The 19990-nt window shown below is 40.2% G+C and overlaps 1 protein-coding gene across 5 annotated transcripts; it reads left to right on the top strand.

The window, feature by feature from the left end:
* Positions 1 to 63: 63 nt before the first annotated feature.
* Positions 64 to 14032, top strand: CASP3 (caspase 3). Of its 5 annotated transcripts, none has more exons than XM_035111739.3 (7): positions 64 to 200; positions 3771 to 3852; positions 5898 to 6022; positions 7006 to 7134; positions 8238 to 8413; positions 9737 to 9854; positions 10868 to 14032. In XM_035111739.3, exons 2-7 carry the CDS (start codon positions 3779 to 3781, stop codon positions 11092 to 11094), a joined length of 849 nt encoding a protein of 282 aa, XP_034967630.3. In that variant the 5' UTR covers positions 64 to 200; positions 3771 to 3778; the 3' UTR covers positions 11095 to 14032. The 5 variants fall into 5 exon arrangements, with proteins under 5 accessions (XP_034967630.3, XP_034967629.3, XP_088517175.1 ...); XM_035111738.3 differs by having other exon boundaries at positions 166 to 344; XM_088661049.1 differs by lacking the exon at positions 64 to 200 and adding an exon at positions 817 to 938.
* Positions 14033 to 19990: the final 5958 nt, after the last annotated feature.

Genomic DNA, 19990 nt, shown 5'->3' on the forward strand with positions numbered 1-19990 from the left:
TCGCCGTTGCTAGGGCAGCTTCCTTTCCTTCTTCCTTTCCTCCTCCTCCTCCTCCTCTAGGGGCGGGACTGAGGGGTAGGAGACGGAGCGAAGGAGGAAAGTGCGGGGGGAAGAGGGAGCGCGCTCAGCCAGGCACTTGGGTCCAAAGAGGGAAACGGGCAGCCGCAGCAGCACCGGAGGAGGAGGAGACGTCGTCCGAGGTCAGTGGCCCGCGGCCCGCCCAGGCTGCTTTTTCTCTCCCCTTAGGGAAGCCAGCCAGCCAGCCTGCAGGCGCCCTCCCCGCCCCGGCGTGGCGCTTCTTGTTGATAGTAGGAGGAAGCGCGCGGGGAAAGCACACGGCAAAGGTAAAACAAAGAAAAGTTTCTCTGCGGAAAACTGTTGCTTCCCAGCCGAGCCCCACCCTCGTGGGGAGCCTGCCCCCCCGCCTTCCCACGGCCCCAGCCTCTCTCCTGCTCGGCTTTCCCCCTTCCCCCGTTGCAGCTGCTAGGCGCCATAGTTGCTTATTGTTCCTACTTCTTTCCGTCCCAGCGCATCTGAGGCGCGGAACACGGGTGCCCTCGAGCCTTTTATTAGGAACCAGGCGAGGAGCCGGCAGGTCTGAATCCAGCCCAGTGTTCGCTGAGCTGCAAACAAAAAGGGGACCCGCTCTCTCTTTTCTTTTTTACAGAGCGGAAGCAGACCGAGAGGTCTTACTTTAGCAGCATGCATCAAGTTTTCTCTGAAACTCCCCCCCCCCAACACACACACATGTGGCTTGGTGGTAGAGTTGAGAAATCTCAACTCTGTTATTTTTGTTCTAATATTCTTTCAGCTCATCAAGCATGTGGCATCCTTCTGTGACAGGATATGAAGTAGTGCTTTAAAAACAACAACACCCCCCAACGCCCTTTAGTATTCTAGTTTCTGCAGAAGGGAAGGAATATACTGTAATCTTGTTTGTCAGTACCAAAGCAGGGGATGGTAGCTAAACTACTTTGGATTAACTTGAATCACAATTAAAATTTGTGATAATTGTGTATGCTGCACTTGGATTGAACAATAGCCCAATGGCAGTACTTGGCATATCGAAACGGTTGCTTAATAATGCCATCTTGTCTGTTTCCGTTGTTAGCAATCTTACCAGTTTTAAAACCTGAGTTTTTCTGTCATAGGTTTTGCCTGGAGACCAAGATGGGAACATAGTAATTTATCACCCTCCCACCAAAGACTTTATGGCAGCATTGCCCATGAACTAGTCCTCACTCAAATGTATATGCAATTATGTTGTCAGTCTTAACAAAAAAATTACTACAACAGTATCTGGAAAACATTGCCAGTCTTGCAGGAATGCTTTAGATTTCCCTTGAAACTGGTGTTTTGCCTGAGGAGGAATTTTTGAATTTCATTTTGAACAAAATCTGGTGGTAATTTACACTGTAATCCTATGCATGTATATTAAGAAGTAAGCTCTGTTGAGTTCAGTGGGACTTACTTCTGAGTAAATGTGTATAAGATAGCAGCCTTAAGGATTTCCATGAAAACCCCACTGAAAACTGTTCCTAGCCAGTCAAAATAAAATATTTTACTTTCCTTGAAATCTTTCAGATTATTTATTACCCAAGGAAGAACTCCCAAAATCAATATGAATTTGGCTTTATGTAAAATTTCAGTGGTAACTTCTTAAGAATTAGTCAGTTGGCCTGTGGATGGAGAAATTGGAAAGCTTGAGACTAAAGCAGTTGAATATTAGTTACAGGTAGGTAGCCATGTGGGTCTGCTGTAGTCGAAACAAAATAAAAAAATTCCTTCCAGTAGCACCTTAGAGACCAACTAAGTTTGTCATTGGTATGAGCTTTTGTGTGCATGCACACTTCTTCAGATACCTGCATGCACACGAAAGCTCATACCAATGACAAACTTAGTTGGTCTCTAAGGTGCTACTGGAAGGAATTTTTTTAGTTGAATATTAATGTGAACTCTCACAATCATGAAGCAGCAGCACCTTTTTTTCTCAAAAAAAAGGAGGAAAACAAAATCCACAAGAGTCAAAGGATTATTATTTTCCAATAAAGGAAAACATTGTTGTCTTAATGTCATCAGCACTAACCACTCTGTGCTAGAAACTAAACTTAATTCAGAATTAACCTTGTCAGTTTTCCAAGGAGGAATGACACACTATGGCGTTATACTGACAGTTGCAGATTGTATCTGCCTTGTGCAATTGTATCTTCCTGTTAAAAGTGAAAATAAGAGTGTATGGATTTATAAACAAGGTTAAAGAGCAAAAGTCCAGTTTGCACAATAATAGGCTAGCTAGTTTTGCTTATCTATGTTCTCAGTCAAGTTTATGAAGTTTGTCACTAGTGTCAATAGCTCCAGAAAACATTTTCCATATTTATAATGTCTGTGGCAAAGAGACATAAACAGATATATGTAAAAACTAAGCTCGTTAGGAGCAATTAACATGTGAAAACGTGCAGATCAATTTAGGTTGCATCTAGATGGCAGTTTCCTTTTGTGATTATTGCATCAAGTAGCAAATGGTAGAAAAAGCACCATAGCCAACAACTAGTGAAAGGGCTTTTATGTGATGCATAGTAGCCACTCTTGTCATAGGCTTTCACATTAACATGTTTTGAGCAGATCCCATTGCAACAACTTATGATAATGGGAATGTCTTGGAAGCCTACCATGTCAGTGCTGAGCAGGACCAGAGGCAAAAAATAGATGGAGCAATGAAAGTGACTTATCTTTGCATGGTTGGCTTCATTCCAGCCACATTAAAGTCAGAAAGGTGTGTGTATACACACACCTATAGGCTGGGCTTGAGCCCCACATTGGGCAAAGGATTCCTGCATTGCAGGCGGCTGGACTAGATGATCCACATGGTCCCTTCCAACTGTAGAATTCTGTGATTCTATAATGATCCCACATGTAATGGGTAAAAAGACCAATCATGGCAGCTGTATTGTTACTGACTTTTCCTAGAAGCCTCATAATTTTATGTGCCCTTTAAAATGTTTCTTACCTAGGGGAGGAGGAACTTCAAAGCAGAATATCCGTTAACTGTGACTATTCCTAGAAGCCTTTCCCTCTTTCTTTCTTTCTTTCTTTCTTTCTTTCTTTCTTTCTTTCCTTCCTTCCTTCATTGTTTGTAGAATGAGATCATCCTCCCCAGAGAGATGTATATTCTGCCTGACAGAATATGACATCAATGCATTAGCTAACCAAGATGAGGTAATGCTTTAGTACTCCGGTGAAGCTAGTTGTCCTCCCAAGAGCTTTGATGCTTCAGTACGTTAGCATTGCTGTTGTGGAAAAGAAAGAAACCGTCAGTGACAGAGCATATGTCTGCACAAAATCAAAACAGATGTCTGCTGATGGATTGGTCTTTTTGTGGCCAATTTGCTTAATTTTAACAGACTGTTGATTTTCAGGTACATATAAAGTTATTTTTGAAGCAATTTTTTTTACCTTGTATGTGACTTTAAACCTGAACACATAGCCAAGTGTAGTAAATTGCTATAAGCTACCCGTTTGCATTTCCCCTTGGTGGGTTTATTAAAAATTCCTAGCTTTCCACTAAATGTATGCTCCTTCAGAATAATTATGCCTCAGGGTTGTATTCTCCTTGTCTGAGGGAAGTTGGGGGCAGCTCATTTTTTAATATTTTTTATCTGTTCTCTTGATACATGGGAGACCACAATTTTATTTTCCAGAAGCTTTGCTTTCTCCTGGCATTGAATGGCATTTTAAAATTCTGATGATAACACTTTATCCTTCATTTACAGAAACAACTATGGCAGACATAAACCATATTATGAAATCCTCACAAACTATGACAGATGCAAAAAAATTCCCTGGTTCTGAAGGGTAAGTGGGGATTTTTGCTATTGGTGTTGGTTGGTTCTTTGTGGTGGTCTTTTTCTTCTTTTCTAGCCACTGTAGGTTCAGCTTTATGGGAGCCCTGAGGCAAGTCCCCCTCAGTTTAGATCTTCCACCCCATAATGTACCCATTCCTCCCATGGGCCTGGGACCAACTGCTAGTGAGTTGTGACTCCTCCTTGCCATTCGTCATTATCCTACATGGAAAGACAAGGCAAATAAACAGCAGTGAAAATGCAGCAACCCTCTGGACATAATCTTACGTAAAAATGAGAGGAAAATGCAAGAGAGGGTACCAGTCTTAGGAAAGTCTCTTGAATAAGTTGAGAAAGGCAAGTAATCAAGAAAGCAAGTGTATTAAACAACTAGGACTAGATTTTTAATTCATAATGCATTAATGGAGTAATCATTGAGGGGATTGCAAATGAGCTCTTAATTAATCACAAATAATCTATAGCAAAATTGGTGGATTCTATTCCGCGTAGCACTAAGGAGACCATTCCAGTTCCTCTTGTCCTACATCACATTCTCCCCACATCTCCTACACATACTGTTCTGGGGGTTATCCCCTACCTCAGAGCATATTTGGGGAAGGAGAAGGGGAAGTCCTGCTGTGCTGGCTTCCGTTTGCACAGCCATGTCATAGAATCGTAGAATTGTAGAATCGGAAGGGACCCCAAGGGTCATCTGCAATGCAGGAATCACAGCTTATTAGCTGAATATGTCCCAGTATGTTTTGGTTTTAGGACTATGAGTTGCTCCCTTTGTAACTAGAATATTGCTCCAAAGAGAAAGCATACACAGGAGATGTGCTCATGTACAGTTGTACCTTGGTTGACAAACCTAATCTGTTCAGGGAGTCAATTCCACTCCTGAAACGGCTTCCGATTGGCTGCAGGAGCTTCTTGCACTCAATCAGAAGCTGTGTTGGATGTTCGGCTTCAGAAAAACGTTTACAAACCGGAACCCTCCTGGGTTTGTGGCGTTCAAGAGCCAAAACGTCCGAGTACCAAGGCATTCGACAACCAAGGTATGACTATAATCAGGTATCTGCCAAAACAACTTGTTTTCAGAGACTTTGCCTGCCCTTTTGTATTATTGTGCTTCACATTTTATTGTAAAATTCATGCATAACGAGGTCTGTAAGAGAGACTATGTGAATAAATTCACAGAATTTAGGCTAAGAATTCTTGTAACTCAAGTCATTTTGAGATCTGTTCTTAGGATCCTCACTTGGTGTATATTGGTTCCTTCACCATCCCACTTTTAAAAAACACTCAGAAGCTTATTTTTAAAATTTGCTTGTACTTTCCAAGGACTACTGTTGTTCCTCTCAGATTTAATACAAAAACGACTAGAGCCAATTTGATCCCCTCTTACGAGGTTTGTATTGCATACCTATGATGTTAGACCCTATTCTTGTGACTATAATCTGTTTTAATTCTGAATCTTAAATTGCTGTAACCTGTAGGTCTTGCATTCATAAAACCTTTTGAGCTTCTTGTGTGAAAAATATTTGCACATTTCTCTCATTCCTCCTACTATGGTTCTGTCATATTTATCTCATCCCAAACATCTTTAATGCAGCTCAGCAGTGCAGGGGAGAGTTTACATCTCATTAATCTATTTCATATGCTCAAAGGATCAGGTCTGTTCTCAATTATCCAAACTATCTGATAGTAATAAAAACATGAAATATTTTCTTTGTTCCTTTGTATTTATTTAATAGTGGATATTTGAGGGAACTGTTTATAACTAGGTTGTTGTTGTTTTGCTAGCAATTTCTCATTCAGCATTAACATTCATGCTGTTCTGAACTTGTGCAAAATCCAAAAGATATCAGATTTTCAGTATAATTGTATACATGCAAACTAAGAAGTCCTTTTGAATTCATTTGAACCTATTTGTAGGCAAATGTGTGTAGGATTACAGCCTCAGTCTGCTTTTTAAATTCAGGATCAGAAAATTGGGGGGGGGGGAATTAGAGAGAGAGAAAGAGTTTAGTTTTACATTGTATTCTATTTTTTCCTCAGGAAGAGCATACCTATTAGCAAATCTGTGGACTCTGTGATACCAGCAGATGAGAGTTACAGAATGGATCACCCCGAAATGGGAATGTGTCTTTTAGTCAACAATAAAAACTTCCATCCAGCTACTGGTAATTTTTTAAAAAACTTTCTCTCCCCCGCCCCCCACGTAAGGCTTCCCTCCCTGTAACCTGTTTTAAACTGTCAAAGGTGAAATATATCTACTGCTTAGTCTTTTTCAAAGTTGGCTGTTGTATGCTCAAGGAAGTCAGTAAGTTCAGACATGCCTAAATCTGCGTAGGAGAGAGCTGTTGATCTTGATAGCAGGAGAGAGGAGCTTGTGGCCTTCCAGATGTTGGCCTCCCAACTTCCATCAGCCCCAGGCAGCATGACCATTTGTCAGAGACGATGGGATTTTTAGTCTCAAAACATCTGGAGGGCCACAGATTCCCAACACCCCTTTTACATAGCAACGGTATGCTTTAAACACAAAGTTAGGTGACTTCGTTAAATAAAGCCAGACACTATTGTTCCTTTTCCTTCCAAGCTAGATACAATCGTACCTTGGATCCTGAACGCCTTGCGAGTCAAATGTTTTGGCTCCCAAATGGCGCAAACCTGAAAGTGAGTGTTCCAGTTCGCGAAGGTTCTTTGAAACCTGAATGTCTGATGAGGCTTCCGTGGCTTCCGATTGGCTGCAGGAGCTTCCTGCAGCCAATCAGAAGCTGCGCTTTGGTTTCCAAATGTTTTGAAAGTCAAATGGACTTCTGGAACGGATTCTGTCCATCTTCCGAAGTACGACTGTACAAGGTTTTTTCTATACATGTTTTATTTATATACAAGGTTGGTCCTCCCAACTTTGCGGGTGATGCAAAGTTCAATTGTTCATCTGCAATAAAACCAGTGCACCCATTGTTTCCATTCTTTCTGTGTTTACAGGGTGGAATGTCTTCCATAAATCCTGATATATTTCATATAGGAACAAGTCTTCACGCTCCAGCTGTGCTTTCCCATATTTTTATTTTCATATAACTGAGCAGAATTTGCCTGTGACATACAGTGTTTTCAAAAATTAAGTCAACGCAACTTCTTTTATTTTCTTTTTTCTTTAAAGGGATGGCATATCGATCTGGTACAGATGCAGATGCTGCACATGTTGTAGACACGTTCAGGACCTTGGGGTACACGGTCAAACCTTATAATGATCTTGCATGTAAGGAGATTGTTGACGTTTTGCGTAATGGTAAGTAGTGATTTGATGGGTGATGTATTGCCTGTTGTGCTAAATTATAAAATATAAACTCTTGGGGTTTTGTGTTCTCCGTTCTTTGATATTAAATAATAAGTAGAACATCTGGTGTGGCAGGAGGGTTAAGCAGGCTGCATGCGCACCACTGAGTAGGAGGATCTGAAAGCATAGATTACCATCAAAAAGTCTGCTCTGACAGTCTTAAGTCATCTGTTGGAAATGGGCAAGTGGAGTCTATACACAGTCCCCTCAACAGCTGGAGATCAGAATTGACCACCTTGAGGGAATGCATATTTGGACCAGGTCCATCATGGAACGATGTGTTTACAGACCCCGGCAACAAGGTTTGGAAGTTGCGCCCCAGGTACTGAATACAGTCCACCTCCGTGTCTGCTTTCATGAACTCTCCTTAGATTGAGATATTAAAATTATATTTTAATTTTGTTTAAGCCTTAAGCAGTGTAATTGGTATTTCTAACCTGGACACCTTCAGAGCCCAAATTGGCAACTAAAATTTTTCCTTCCTTATTAGGAATGTCATCAAGATATATGTTCTTCACTCAGGAAAATATTTCAGTCTAGACACTAAGCTCATTCTAGAATAGAAGTCACTTTCAGTCCTGATTTTGTTACCCTTTCATTTGTCAGACCCAACTTTCGTTAAACATTTCCACTCTCCCCCACTACTAATTGCTTTAATTAGATTCTTTTCAATATTCATTTATATGATAAGCCTGCTAATAACTGCTGTCACTGCCTCCTACCTATAAAAAGGATTATATGGCATATCAGCAGGATTTATCCTTCAGCTATTAGTATGGCAGGAGCAGGGCAACGTTGGGGAGAATTTAGCTGCATTCTAGCCTAAGGTAGCCTTACAGTTGCCACAAATTCATAGGAACGTGCTTAGGTTATCCTGTTACTATGTTGCTTATCCCAAAGAAGCTATGTGATCGACAACGCTTGTCTCACTTTGTCTTTGTTTGAGGGAACCATTATTGTGCTTGAAGTTTTGCTATTGCCTAAAACTTGTCAAATGAGTATTTGGAATTTCTAATACTTAAGCAATGTTTTCCCTCCACCTGGGTTTTTTGAAGCTGCCAAGGATGATCACAACAAGAGAAGCAGTTTTGTTTGTGTCTTGTTAAGCCATGGAGAGGATGGGCTCATCTACGGTACAGATGGTCCTCTGGAGCTAAAAATGTTAACAAGTCTCTTCAGAGGAGACAGATGCAAGACCTTGGCAGGAAAGCCAAAGCTCTTCTTTATTCAGGTAATTGTGCAAAATTGAACAGATGACAATACCGTGAAGACTTTCATTTTTAAAAAACAAAAAAACTGTGTCTCAAAGACAAGGAAACGTTATGTCTGCATTATACTATAAGCATAAGATCTATGGTTACATTTCTGGGAATATAAAATATATCCAGTGTGTCTGGTAGTGTTAATGGGGTTTTTTTTTTGCTTTCCAGCAGCGTTTATATTTCAGTTTCCATACCATTCCTACTGCTTAGAGAGGATAGCAGCAATCTAAAAAAAACAAACTAAAAATGGAATTAGATAGATACCTTCTCTTCCTTAAAACTGGCCATTGAAAACCAAAAGGAAAATCTTAACAGTCATTTTAGAAAACACACAAGCTTTGACACTAGGATCATAGTTGTGGGGCAGCTGCTTAGAATTCTTCTCTAAGTTGCCTTCCTTTTTTTGAATATGGTAAACAGACCATATGAATATGGTAAACGGCATGACCCCTGTTCATTTTCATTAGGAAACGAGATCAGTATGATGATTTTGTATTTGTCATTTCATTTTAGGTCTCCTGCAGAATAAGACGGTGTAATGCATTAATAATGAAAACACATTACTTTATGCCAGGCTTTCTCAACCTTGGCCCCATAGCTGTCAACTTTCGGATTTGAAAATAAGGGATCAGCAGCAGCCTCACCTGTCCTGGGGACAGTCTAACAATCCAGTATGGCAGCGGAAAACGGCGCTGGAATAAGGGAATTTCCAGCAAAAAAGGGAGGGTTGACAGCTATGCTTGGCCCTCCAGGGGCTACAATTCCCATCATCCCTGACCACTGGTCCTGCTAGCTAGGGATCATGGGAATTGTAGGCCAAAAACATCTGGAGGGCCGAGGTTGAGGAAGCCTGCTTTATACTAATTAGTAAAAGCTTGTCTACTTGGACAGCCTTTGGAAACATTAGCCAGGGCTTTCATTGAGAAAGTAAAATGGCCAAACATAAGCATTTGACCGATGTCTCTAAACCATGACCGGTTCACAAAAGCATTTCTTACTGTTTCAGTTTAGATTGGTGGTTCTCTCACCTGTGACCACAGTTTTAGCAGAGTGCTCTAAAAGTGTTGTGAACTTCTTCTCTGACTCAGAACAGCTTTTCCATGTCACAAAACTGCAAAGTTCAACTTGAAACTCATACCTCATCAAGATTAGCACGCCTCGCCTTTCAAGATGTGCAGTCCTCTTATTCCTTGTTTGTGTTCATTTGTATCCGACTGTTGCCATTTTCAGCGAGCCAATACTAGTGGTAATATTTCTGGCTAGCATTTCCTCTTCTGTCTTCCTTTGCATAGGCTTGTAGGGGAACAGACCTTGATTCTGGTATTGAAACAGACAGTGGCACAGATGAAAGCACATGTCAGAAAATACCTGTAGAAGCCGACTTCCTCTATGCCTATTCAACTGCTCCCGGTAAGATAAATGAATAAAAGATGCAACCTTTTGGTCAAAATACATAGATGGCTTTATAACTTTTTATTTAATGCATTTCCTAGTCCAGGGGTCAACAAACATTTTCAGCAGGGGGCCGGTCCACTGCCCCTCTGACATTGTGGGGGGGGCAGACTATAAGCCCCCCCCCAACTCTCCCCTCCTTTCTCCACAGCACCAGACGAGCCCCGGTGGCTGCTTACCTGTGTCTTGCGAGTGGCAGGGGCTGGCGGCAGCGGAGGGATGATGAGCGGCACGCGAAAGGGCTCCGGAGCGGGGCTGCTTAAAATGGCGGCAGCTTGAGCGCTGCAGCTGCTGGCACCAACAAAGCCCAGCCCTCTCCCTCCTCTAGGCAGGGTGGGGAGAAGCCAGGAGGAGGGAAGGAGGAAGTGCCACCGACCCCGTGGAAGGGAGAGGGAAAGAACGTGCGTGCTAGCTATCCACGCTGCAATTCCTGGACCGTCCATGGGCCAGATCCAGAAGGCAATTGGGCCTGATCTGGCCCATGGGCCTTAGTTTGCCAACCCATGTCCTAGTCCAACAAAGGTGCCTCCCTCCTTTTGTAAAACTGTTTCATGTACAAAAATGTTACTGGCCCATCAACCCGCATGCACTAGCTAGGCAGCCTAAGTGGAAAATGTCTCCTTCTGATTGCTCCAAATCAACATGGCCATGTATGAAGATGGTTTTTTAATCTCAACACTTCTCTTAGGGAATATTTGAGACTAAAGGGCGGAAGGCTTAACAGCAGGACAAATAAAAGTACAGTAGAATGAGATTAATGTGAAGCCCTTTAGTAAACTGAATGAAAACCCTTGTTCTGGGGCAAAGTTGTCTAGTTGTGGTGGGGTGAATGTGACCTTAATCAGTTTAATAAAAGTAAGATTCCTGTGTTGCATGGGGTTGGACTAGATGATCTTCGCGGTCCCTCCCAACTCTCATTCTCAAACATGATTAGCTTATATTTTATTCAATTCATATTTTTTTTCTTATAGGCTACTACTCTTGGAGGAACTCATCAGATGGCTCCTGGTTTATACAGTCACTGTGCGGGATGCTGAAACAGCATGCTACAAAACTTGAACTTTTGCAAATTCTGACACGTGTAAACCGCAAGGTTGCAGAATTCAGTTCTTATTCAAACAGGCCAGACTTCCATGGAAAGAAGCAGATCCCTTGTATTGTGTCTATGCTCACAAAAGATTTTTATTTTCCTCACTAACTTCCTACACTGTGATGTAAAAGCTAGCAGAAGAGCGCTAGCATTTTATATTATTTTTAACTCTTGACCCGATGTCCGGTCTTTAATACATAGGTTGTATTGAAATGTTATGACCTATGGAGTGGATTACTACAATCACTAGAATAGTGGGATCACTTGCAAGTTCAGAAATTCTAGTTTGGAAAATGAAAATATATGTAGATTTGCAGTTATGCTCTAACCTCCACGCTAAAAATAGATTGAAGGAAGAGATCAACTATTACTGTCGAAAAAAGTATCAGTTACCACAGACTGAAGAGTAATAAAAGGTTACTTTTTGTTAACTTTGGTAACTGTTGCAGCCCAATCCTGGGGTTATTTACCTGAAAGCAAAAGATTGATAGAAATGGTATTTTCCCCCAAGTCAATACCATTAGAAGTGGAGAAATTAATGTCATTACACAAGAGTACAGTTTTTCAATATGGCGTAAGGACTAAACTATTAGCTTTCATATACAATCATGTAGCACAATCAAACTTGAGATAGTTATTCAGCCTTTTAGAAAAGGCTAAATGAAATGCTTTTTGAGCCTTTTCAAAGCATTTTGACCACTTTAGAATACCTTAAGATTTTTTTTTTAAAAAAAGAGGTGCTTCTTTTCTAATAGAAGACAAATGGTGCTTGGAACGCTGATCCTAACTGGATCCTGGCCTTAAAGCAGTTTTGCATGCTTACATTCACATTTCATTTTAGGCAGGAGTGTTGTGCATGTGGTAGTTTGTGGAGAGTATAAATTCAGCCTACTCCTAAACACATTTTTGTGGTTCTTAGTTTTATTTATATATTCTATTTGATGCTAAGAAGTATATGAAAAATGTGTGTCCTATTTCCTAGTCCTGATTATGATTCATTAAAAAAAGTAGCATGTTTCAAAATACTAAGAGTTAGAAGCAAGTATGTAAAATAGAAGTTCATCTTCAGCTCGGAGTAAAATATGTCTTTAGCTCTTTCTAGCATGCAGATTCTTAACTACTTTCTTCCTACAACTTCGTGTCCTGCCCGCTTTAACTCATTCTTAGCTTTCTTGACATGGCTCTTACAAATCTGGGCTACATGTCCCTGGTGACCTGTCCTCCCCCCCCCCCCTTTTTAAGCTTGCTTCTATTTTCAGCTTATTACTCAGCTTTTTGTGCAGCTACATTGTCTTTTTTTAAAAAAGACATCTGCCATTTTTCTTTCTCATCTGGAATCATTTGTGATTGTGATTTGTGATTGTGTCCTTAGTTTAAAAAACACACAACCCAACTTGTGCCTGTTTGGGGCTCTTTTCCCCAGTACTATACCTAGCTATGGAATCCCACCTAGTATTCCTCTGATATCATGAAAAACATCTTTCCCGAAATGAAAGGTTCAAGTTTTGCTACACTTTCTTCCACCTTTCCATATGTAATGTCAGCATTATGTACAGTAGTTACTTTCCCCCTTGAAGTTCTCACCACTTGTGAAAGAAGTGGTTTTCAGCAAGGCATGTCAGAAATTTGTTGCATGATCTGTGCTTAGCAGAGTTCATATCCCCACAGATACCAGGGCACTTGAAGCATTATTGCTTCTTTGAAACATCTGTAATTTGTTTCAGGACATTTATTCCCAATATTCCTTGGTATTGCAGTCTGTAGTATATACTCCAACCATGATGTTTTGCTTCTCTTATTTTTACCCAGGGCTTCCCACAGGGACTACCCTGATCACTCTATGGGATTACTTTCTAGGTGTGCACATTTGATATGTAATGCTGTTCACCCTCTTTCACTCAATATGAACTTCTGTAGATTTCAAGTAGGATTACAAATAAGTAAGTATGGGCAACAAGGTAGTTCATAATTTATGCTAAACCATGGTTTTACACAACACACACAAGCAGGTATGAGCCTTATTTTTGCAAGCACTCCCTTTGCCCTCTTCACACATAGTCAGGAGAAAGAGTTTAGAAACTTTTGCTTCCATTTTCGGTTAATGGGTTTGTTGCATCACTGAATTGGCAACCTGTAGCGAATGTTACTTATGCCAACTTTCAAACCATGGGATACAAAGCTAGCTTGCATTTAACTATTTGTAGTTCATTTCAAACACAGTTCCAGGCCTACATTGCACGGCAAACCGCAGCTAACTAAAAGTGGAAGAAAAAGCATCTGAGCTCCTCTGCCACGCAGGGAGCATATGAGCCAAGGCTTGCTGTGCCTGTGCATGTTGTGCTCAATATTAACATGATAGTGAATGTCTTCAGGCATGAATAAAAACTTGTGTTAGTGAACTTGTGATGCTTGCAATACTCAGAGAAATTATCGTGAGTGTAACTGAGCTAGCTGTGCACGTTTTGGGTTGAGACCTTTCACCTTCATCCAGATGGGAGATAACATGCAGAAATAGGTTCTGCATGCATTTAATATTTGCCAACTGCCAAATAGAAAATGGGAGCAAATGGGACAGAATATACAGCATTCATTGGTGTATGTGCATATCATGGCTGTTTAGAATAGAGCCGCAGATCTACACTTCAGTGTTTCTTGAAGTTTTGGTGCCCTTGCTCAGCCATGGGGGCTCCTGGATTTGATCCATCCACCTACTCACTACCTGCCAAATAACTGAACTTTGAGAAGCAAGCACAGCAGTGTGCTTCAAATGGCATAATATGCAATAGTTTCTATACATTTGAACTTATGGTCAGCTAAATAAATCAGTTAATTTATTCAGAAGAGTTGTCTGTGTCTCTTGCTTAGAGGCATGAATTTTTTAAAAAAAGAATAAATAATACAGAGAGCAATATCTGAAACTACCCATCATTGCAAACAAGACTTTTGGCAAAGGTTTAACTTATTAGATATGATTTAATTTATGCGTGTGATTGACTATCTTAACTCCTGTATGAAAACCTAATAAACCATGTGCACTGTTTAACTAGCTTTGGTTACCTTTTTATTCAAAAAAACTAGACATTTAGAAGGTCTTACGTTGAAGGCAATCTAATATTAAAAAAACTGCTCAAAACAAATAGTAGTCACAACAACAGGGTGGGTCCAATGAGTCTTCTAAGTGTCCTTATGTCCTGTAGAATCAACCAAGATTTTACACACTATCCATTTTAAGTATAATGGCAACTTTGCTTTTACCTCTTAATCTGGTCCCTTTGCAGTACAATCCTGTGAATGCTTACTCTGAAGTCCCACCATGTTGAATGTTTATTCCCTGCCAGTATCTGTGCTGAGGACTGCAGGCTAGAATTGTGTATGAAAGCTGATTTCACACAATACTGCCCATATTAATGGTACATGCTGCAAGGCTGCAGCAGGGGTGGCTATAGGGCCCACCAGATGCATTTATTTACTTGATGTGTGACTTAATCCTGGAATCCAGTTGTACTGTACTTGGAAGTGAGGGTAAACCCAACTAAAATATTTTCATTTTCTTTTGCTAGTCCAACGACTGGAATTTACATGGCATTGATAAAAAAATATTGTGTATACCTGGGACAGGGGCCTCTTCTTTCTTGGGTTATGCTGTAAAACTCCCTATAGACTGATGGTTTTTATAGAAATAACACCAGCAATGGTCCAAAGGAATTTCACTGTATTGTATCATCTCAATCCACACTATTAGAATGTGCTATGTGGGCATCAGATCATTGCCACAGGGTGTCAGTAGAGATAATGAAATAATTTGCCAAGGCTGAAAGCTGCTCAAGAGTATCTGATGTAAAAGCAGAAGAACCCAACAAATCCTAGTTACAGGTAGGAAGGATTTTTTTAATTTTGTTCCAACAAATCCTGATTGAAGTATTATCTATAATATATACAGTGGTGCCTCGCTAGACGAAATTAATTCGTTCCACGGGTCTTTTCTTATAGCGAAAAATTCGTCTAGCGAATCCCATAGGAATGCATTGAATTTTTTTTGAATTTTTTTTTTTGCCCATAGGAACGCATTAATTGAATTTAAATGCATTCCTATGGGAAACCGCAATTTGCTAGACGAATTTTTCGTAAAACGCATTCGTCTAGCGAGGTAACCTCTGCTCGAAAAATCCTTTCGTTAAGCAGGGCATTCGTTAAGCGAGGCACCACTGTACTTGCTTGGGAATAAGTCCCACTGAACACGGGGATTTATTTCTGAATAAACATAACGAAGGATTGTGTTGCAAGCTGTGTACACACCATACGTTATAAGCACGTCATTTCTCTCAACCCTGAGAACGGTAGAATGTTGAGTGGGCCGTAAATTGTAGCTGTGTGAGGAATAAACTAAAGTTCCCAGTAAATATATGGTGTGTATGTAGCCTTAATATCTAGGTAAATAATCTCAAACTGTTCAATAATACTGCAAATTCACATTTAATAAATAGATTGTTTAACTGCTTAATTTGAGATGGGAGGGGGGAAAGAGAGAGATCTCAAATACTAATTCCCACCCACACTTGCAAGGGTTGGTATACATCTTCAGAGAAATCAGGTGTTATAGCCTTGCCTCCCACAAAGAGTTAATATTTCCACTACGGTGCTATAGAGGGTAAGTTAGTTAGAAAATGTTTCCTGGTCCAGTGTCTTCTCAGGATTTATACAAATTTACTTAATTGCAGCAAAGAAAGCATAGTGCTTAAATACTTGCAGTTTTATTTATTTGTGGCAGCCCAGGACCTCTTGGGAGTTCCCTTTGGTGCTGATGACACAGCGGTTTGACTTCACCCCCGGAGGTGCACTCCATTGTCTCTTGAGACAGACGGATAGTAGCTCTGAGAGAGATAAACTACAGTTCCCAGGATTCTTTGGGTGAAGCCAAGTGCTTTATATTCATTTAAAATATATGGTGTGGGTGTGGCCTTACTCTGTTCTATTTACTCTGCATCTTATTTCATTTATCTTGCTTATAAATAAGACAGTATTTACCCCTTTTTTATTTGTTATTATTATTTATTTAATTTTTAGTCACTTTTTTGCCATAGCAACTCAAAGCAACTTACAAAACAACTCACACACACACACAAAAACATACATACATTAAAAGTAGGAGGGAATACAGTGGTACCTCGGTTTATGAACACAATTGGTTCCAGAAGTCTGTTCATAAACTGAAGCGTTCATAAACTGAAGTGAACTTTCCCATTGAAAGTAATGGAAAGTGGATTAATCTGTTCCAGATGGTCCGCAGAATACTTAAACTGAAGCATTCATAAACTGAAGCGAACTTTCCCATTGAAAGTAATGGAAAGTGGATTAATCCGTTCCAGACGGGTCCGTGGAGTACTCAACCTGAAGCGTACTTAACCCGAAGCATAGGTGTAATTGGTTCCGAAAGTCTGTTCATAAACTGAAGTGTTCATAAACTGAAGCGAACATTCCCATTGAAAGTAATGGAAAGTGAATTAATCCGTTCCAGATGGGTCCGCGGCGTTCGTAAACCGAAAATTCGTAAACCGAGGTTCCACTGTACATTAAAAGCATCCCACTCACTCTAAGAGGCCATAGATAGTTAAAAGCCAAAGGCCTGGCTAACAAATAATGTTTTTGCCTGGTGCCTGAAGATATGTAACAATGGAGCCGGGTGAGTCTCCCCAGGGAGAGCAACAAATGGGGACCCACCACTGAAAAGGCTCCTCCTCATATTGCTTTTTTAAACCTCTTTACATTGGCTTCCTCTCTTCATTGCATTGATTTTAAACTCTAACTTTGAAATATTTGCATTCTGTTACTCCAGATTATTAATTTCCCCTGTACATTATTTCTATACCCCTGAGTGCTTCTTGTTCTTATATTTCCATTTTTTAAATTTGGTAATACTTTTATCTTTGCAAGTCACCGCCTGCAGCTATTTCTGCCATCCAGTCCCTCCCACTTTTTAAGAAGGGCCTTGACATATTTATTTTCACATATCTTTTCCAAATGAAGTATTTTAATTCAGTCTCTCTTACTCCATTGTATTCCCTTACAAAGGAAGAAAAGGAAAGGTTAAAGAGGTATGTTTATTTAGACCGCAGGCAGGATGTTGTTTTTCTTATAAATTCTATGTTTGTTATATTGCATTACATTAATCATCATACATAGTTCTCCCTCTTAGGGGTAGAGAAATCTTGTCAGTTTTGGTTCCTCTCAGTTTCTCATTTTTCCATTATTAAGTTCAGTTCTCTACATTTCCACATCAGCTGGCAATTTTCAAAAAAACTATTCCTCATGAAAATTTATCTGCATTGGCCTCACTCTCTTTCTGCCATAAGGTAAGTCCCACTGAACACAGTCAGAATTGCTTCCAAGGAAACATACCTAGCACTAAATTGTTAAGTTCCCAATGGCCTGTCATTTATACCAACGTTAAATACCTTAATGTAGCATATTTGTATCACAAGTGAGTACCGCTTCTTAATTCCTTTACCCAATAAAGTGGTTCCCTGGTTATGAGGAAAAATATAATGAAATCTACTGCTGCCTACTACATTTAGGCATCAAAATACCTAGGCTATTGTTTGTTTTCAGGATCTGTACATGTGATCTGTTGTTAAAAGCATGGCCTGCATATTTTCTTGTTTCCAGGTTTTGAAGATGGCACCAGGATACTGCCATTATTATTGAAGTTATCAGGATTTTAAAATATAAATGTATTTGTGTCAGAACAGGATTTATTAACAATTTCTCCCAGCCCTGCACTGCCAATCCGGAGGCCCACAAGTTCCCCATTCCTGCTATGCTTTGTTTTGTTTTGTTTTTTAAAAAATTGCCTAGAGGGCAAATTTATAGGTTCCTGTTTTGAAGAACCGCTTTTTCTGGCAGCTTCCTCAAAGCCACAGCACATTCTTTTTTGATGTGATGCAGTCTTTGAAACAGAAGCTTGCAGAATATATGTAACCTATAAAGGGATTCCCCGGTAATTATGTACATTGGTACTTACGTGAACTAAAACAGAAGAAGACACATGAAAGGTGCTAGAATGAGGTCAAAATTATTGTTATGATAAGTATTAGAGTGACACTAATAAAAATATCTGTTAAGATTTTAGAGGCCTGAGAGAAGTGCCAGAACATGCTGACATTACCAATAAAGGACACTAACGTTCACTGTGGTGGGTTTGTAAGCTCCCAAAATAAGCTTCACTGCAAGGTGAATGGGCCAGGTGGTAGGACCTCTCAGCTCCAGATGGTCTTGGATGATGAATTATTTGGAGTTGTTCCAATCCAGCTTTTGTCAGGCTTTTGGCACAGGAACAGCCTGGGTCCCCCTGATAAAGAATTTATGCCAAAGAATTGATTGAAGAAGTGCTATGTTGTTAGTTCTCCTGGACCTTTCATTGGCCATGGTCTCATTCTGGATTGCTTATCTGGGCTGCTTTTACAAGACCTGGTCCTGTGGTGGTTCCTTATGTTCTAGAGAAGCCTTTCTAGAAAGTGATACTGGGGGACGAGTGTTTCACTCCATGGCTATTGGTCTCTGGTGTATCCCAGGGATCGATACGGTCCCTTATGCTCTTTAACAGCTACATGAAACCACTTGCAGAAGTTGGAGGTTTGGGCTGCATTGTCATCAGTATGCTGGTACCATACAGCTTTACTTCTTACCGTGAGATCCAGGAGAGGTTGTTTTTGAACTGAGTTGCATGTTTTGTTGTTTGTTTTGAATGTGTATTTCTAACTTACGGATTTTGCATTCCCTCTCGCTTCATCACACATGATCAGAGGGCATGACACAGTAATGTAAAACCCAATAAAGAATAAGAACTATAACATTATTGAAATACAGCCATCTCCATCTATTCAGTAGATCACTCAGTACATAGCCAAGCATCTATTGGGCCTGGCAGAAAAAGAGTGTCTTCAGCCAACACCCTAAATGAACCAAAGCTGGTTAATTCCCTAATTTCCCTTTATTTAGCAACACAGGAAGATGTATTATGCTGAGTCAGGGCCATGGGTCTTTCTAACTCAGTATTATTTAGCAATACTGACCAGCAGCACCTCTCCAGGGTTTCAGGCTGGATATTTTCCAGCTGTACCTAGGTAGATATACTCCACCACTGAGCTATGACTCCAAACACCTCTATTAAATTCAGCTAACTAAATAAACTGAAAGTGTAATATATGTGTCAATGTGTATATGTAAAAGGGAATTCTGAAAACAGGAATTAACTTTGGTATTTGTCCAGCAATACCCCCCCCCACCTTTCAAGGCTGCAGTGCTGGTTGCCAATACTTTTCTTTTCTCTGGTGTGTGAGACAAAGTTTTGCTTTTGGTATGCATTTTGAGCAGATTAAAAGGTGGAAGTTACAAGTGACATCCGAAAAAGAAGAAGTGAAGACAGAGGCAATGAGCTTATTGAGTCATTCGTGTCTGAATTCCAGTTCATCTTTGCCAGAAATCATACACCACGTCATTCAATCATCTCAGAAAAGGAGTGGGCTACAAAACAAACAAAAAACCATCAGCCGGGAAGTTTTGCGGACTTGGGAGATGTACCGTGTTTCTCATATTATAAGACACGTCTTATATTCATTTTTTCCTAAAAAAAACACACACTATGGCTTATTTTCAAGGGATGTCTTATTTCTTTCCTCCTCCTCCAGCCACGGCCGGCATTGCTGCTGCGCCTATCACTATGTCTTATTTTCGGGGTATGGCTTATATTCCTTGAAAGCTTAAAAATCCTGCTATGGCTTATTTTATGGGTATGTCTTAAAATATGAGTAACAGGGTATCTGCTTTATTTTATGACTGACGTCAGTCTTTTGGAAGACACGTTTTAAGTTTTGTAGGCAAGGAAGACTAATTTAATAATTAAGTTGGCTAGATAATTAATTTCTCTAATTCTTTTAAGCATCTTGAGACATGTTTGTTTGTTCCACAGGCTTTCAATAAATATTTTCAGGGCAGGTTATTATTGTAA

Source organism: Zootoca vivipara, chromosome Z1 (genome assembly GCF_965207765.1).
Source record: "Zootoca vivipara chromosome Z1, rZooViv2.hap1.1, whole genome shotgun sequence".
Lineage (NCBI taxonomy): Eukaryota > Metazoa > Chordata > Lepidosauria > Squamata > Lacertidae > Zootoca > Zootoca vivipara.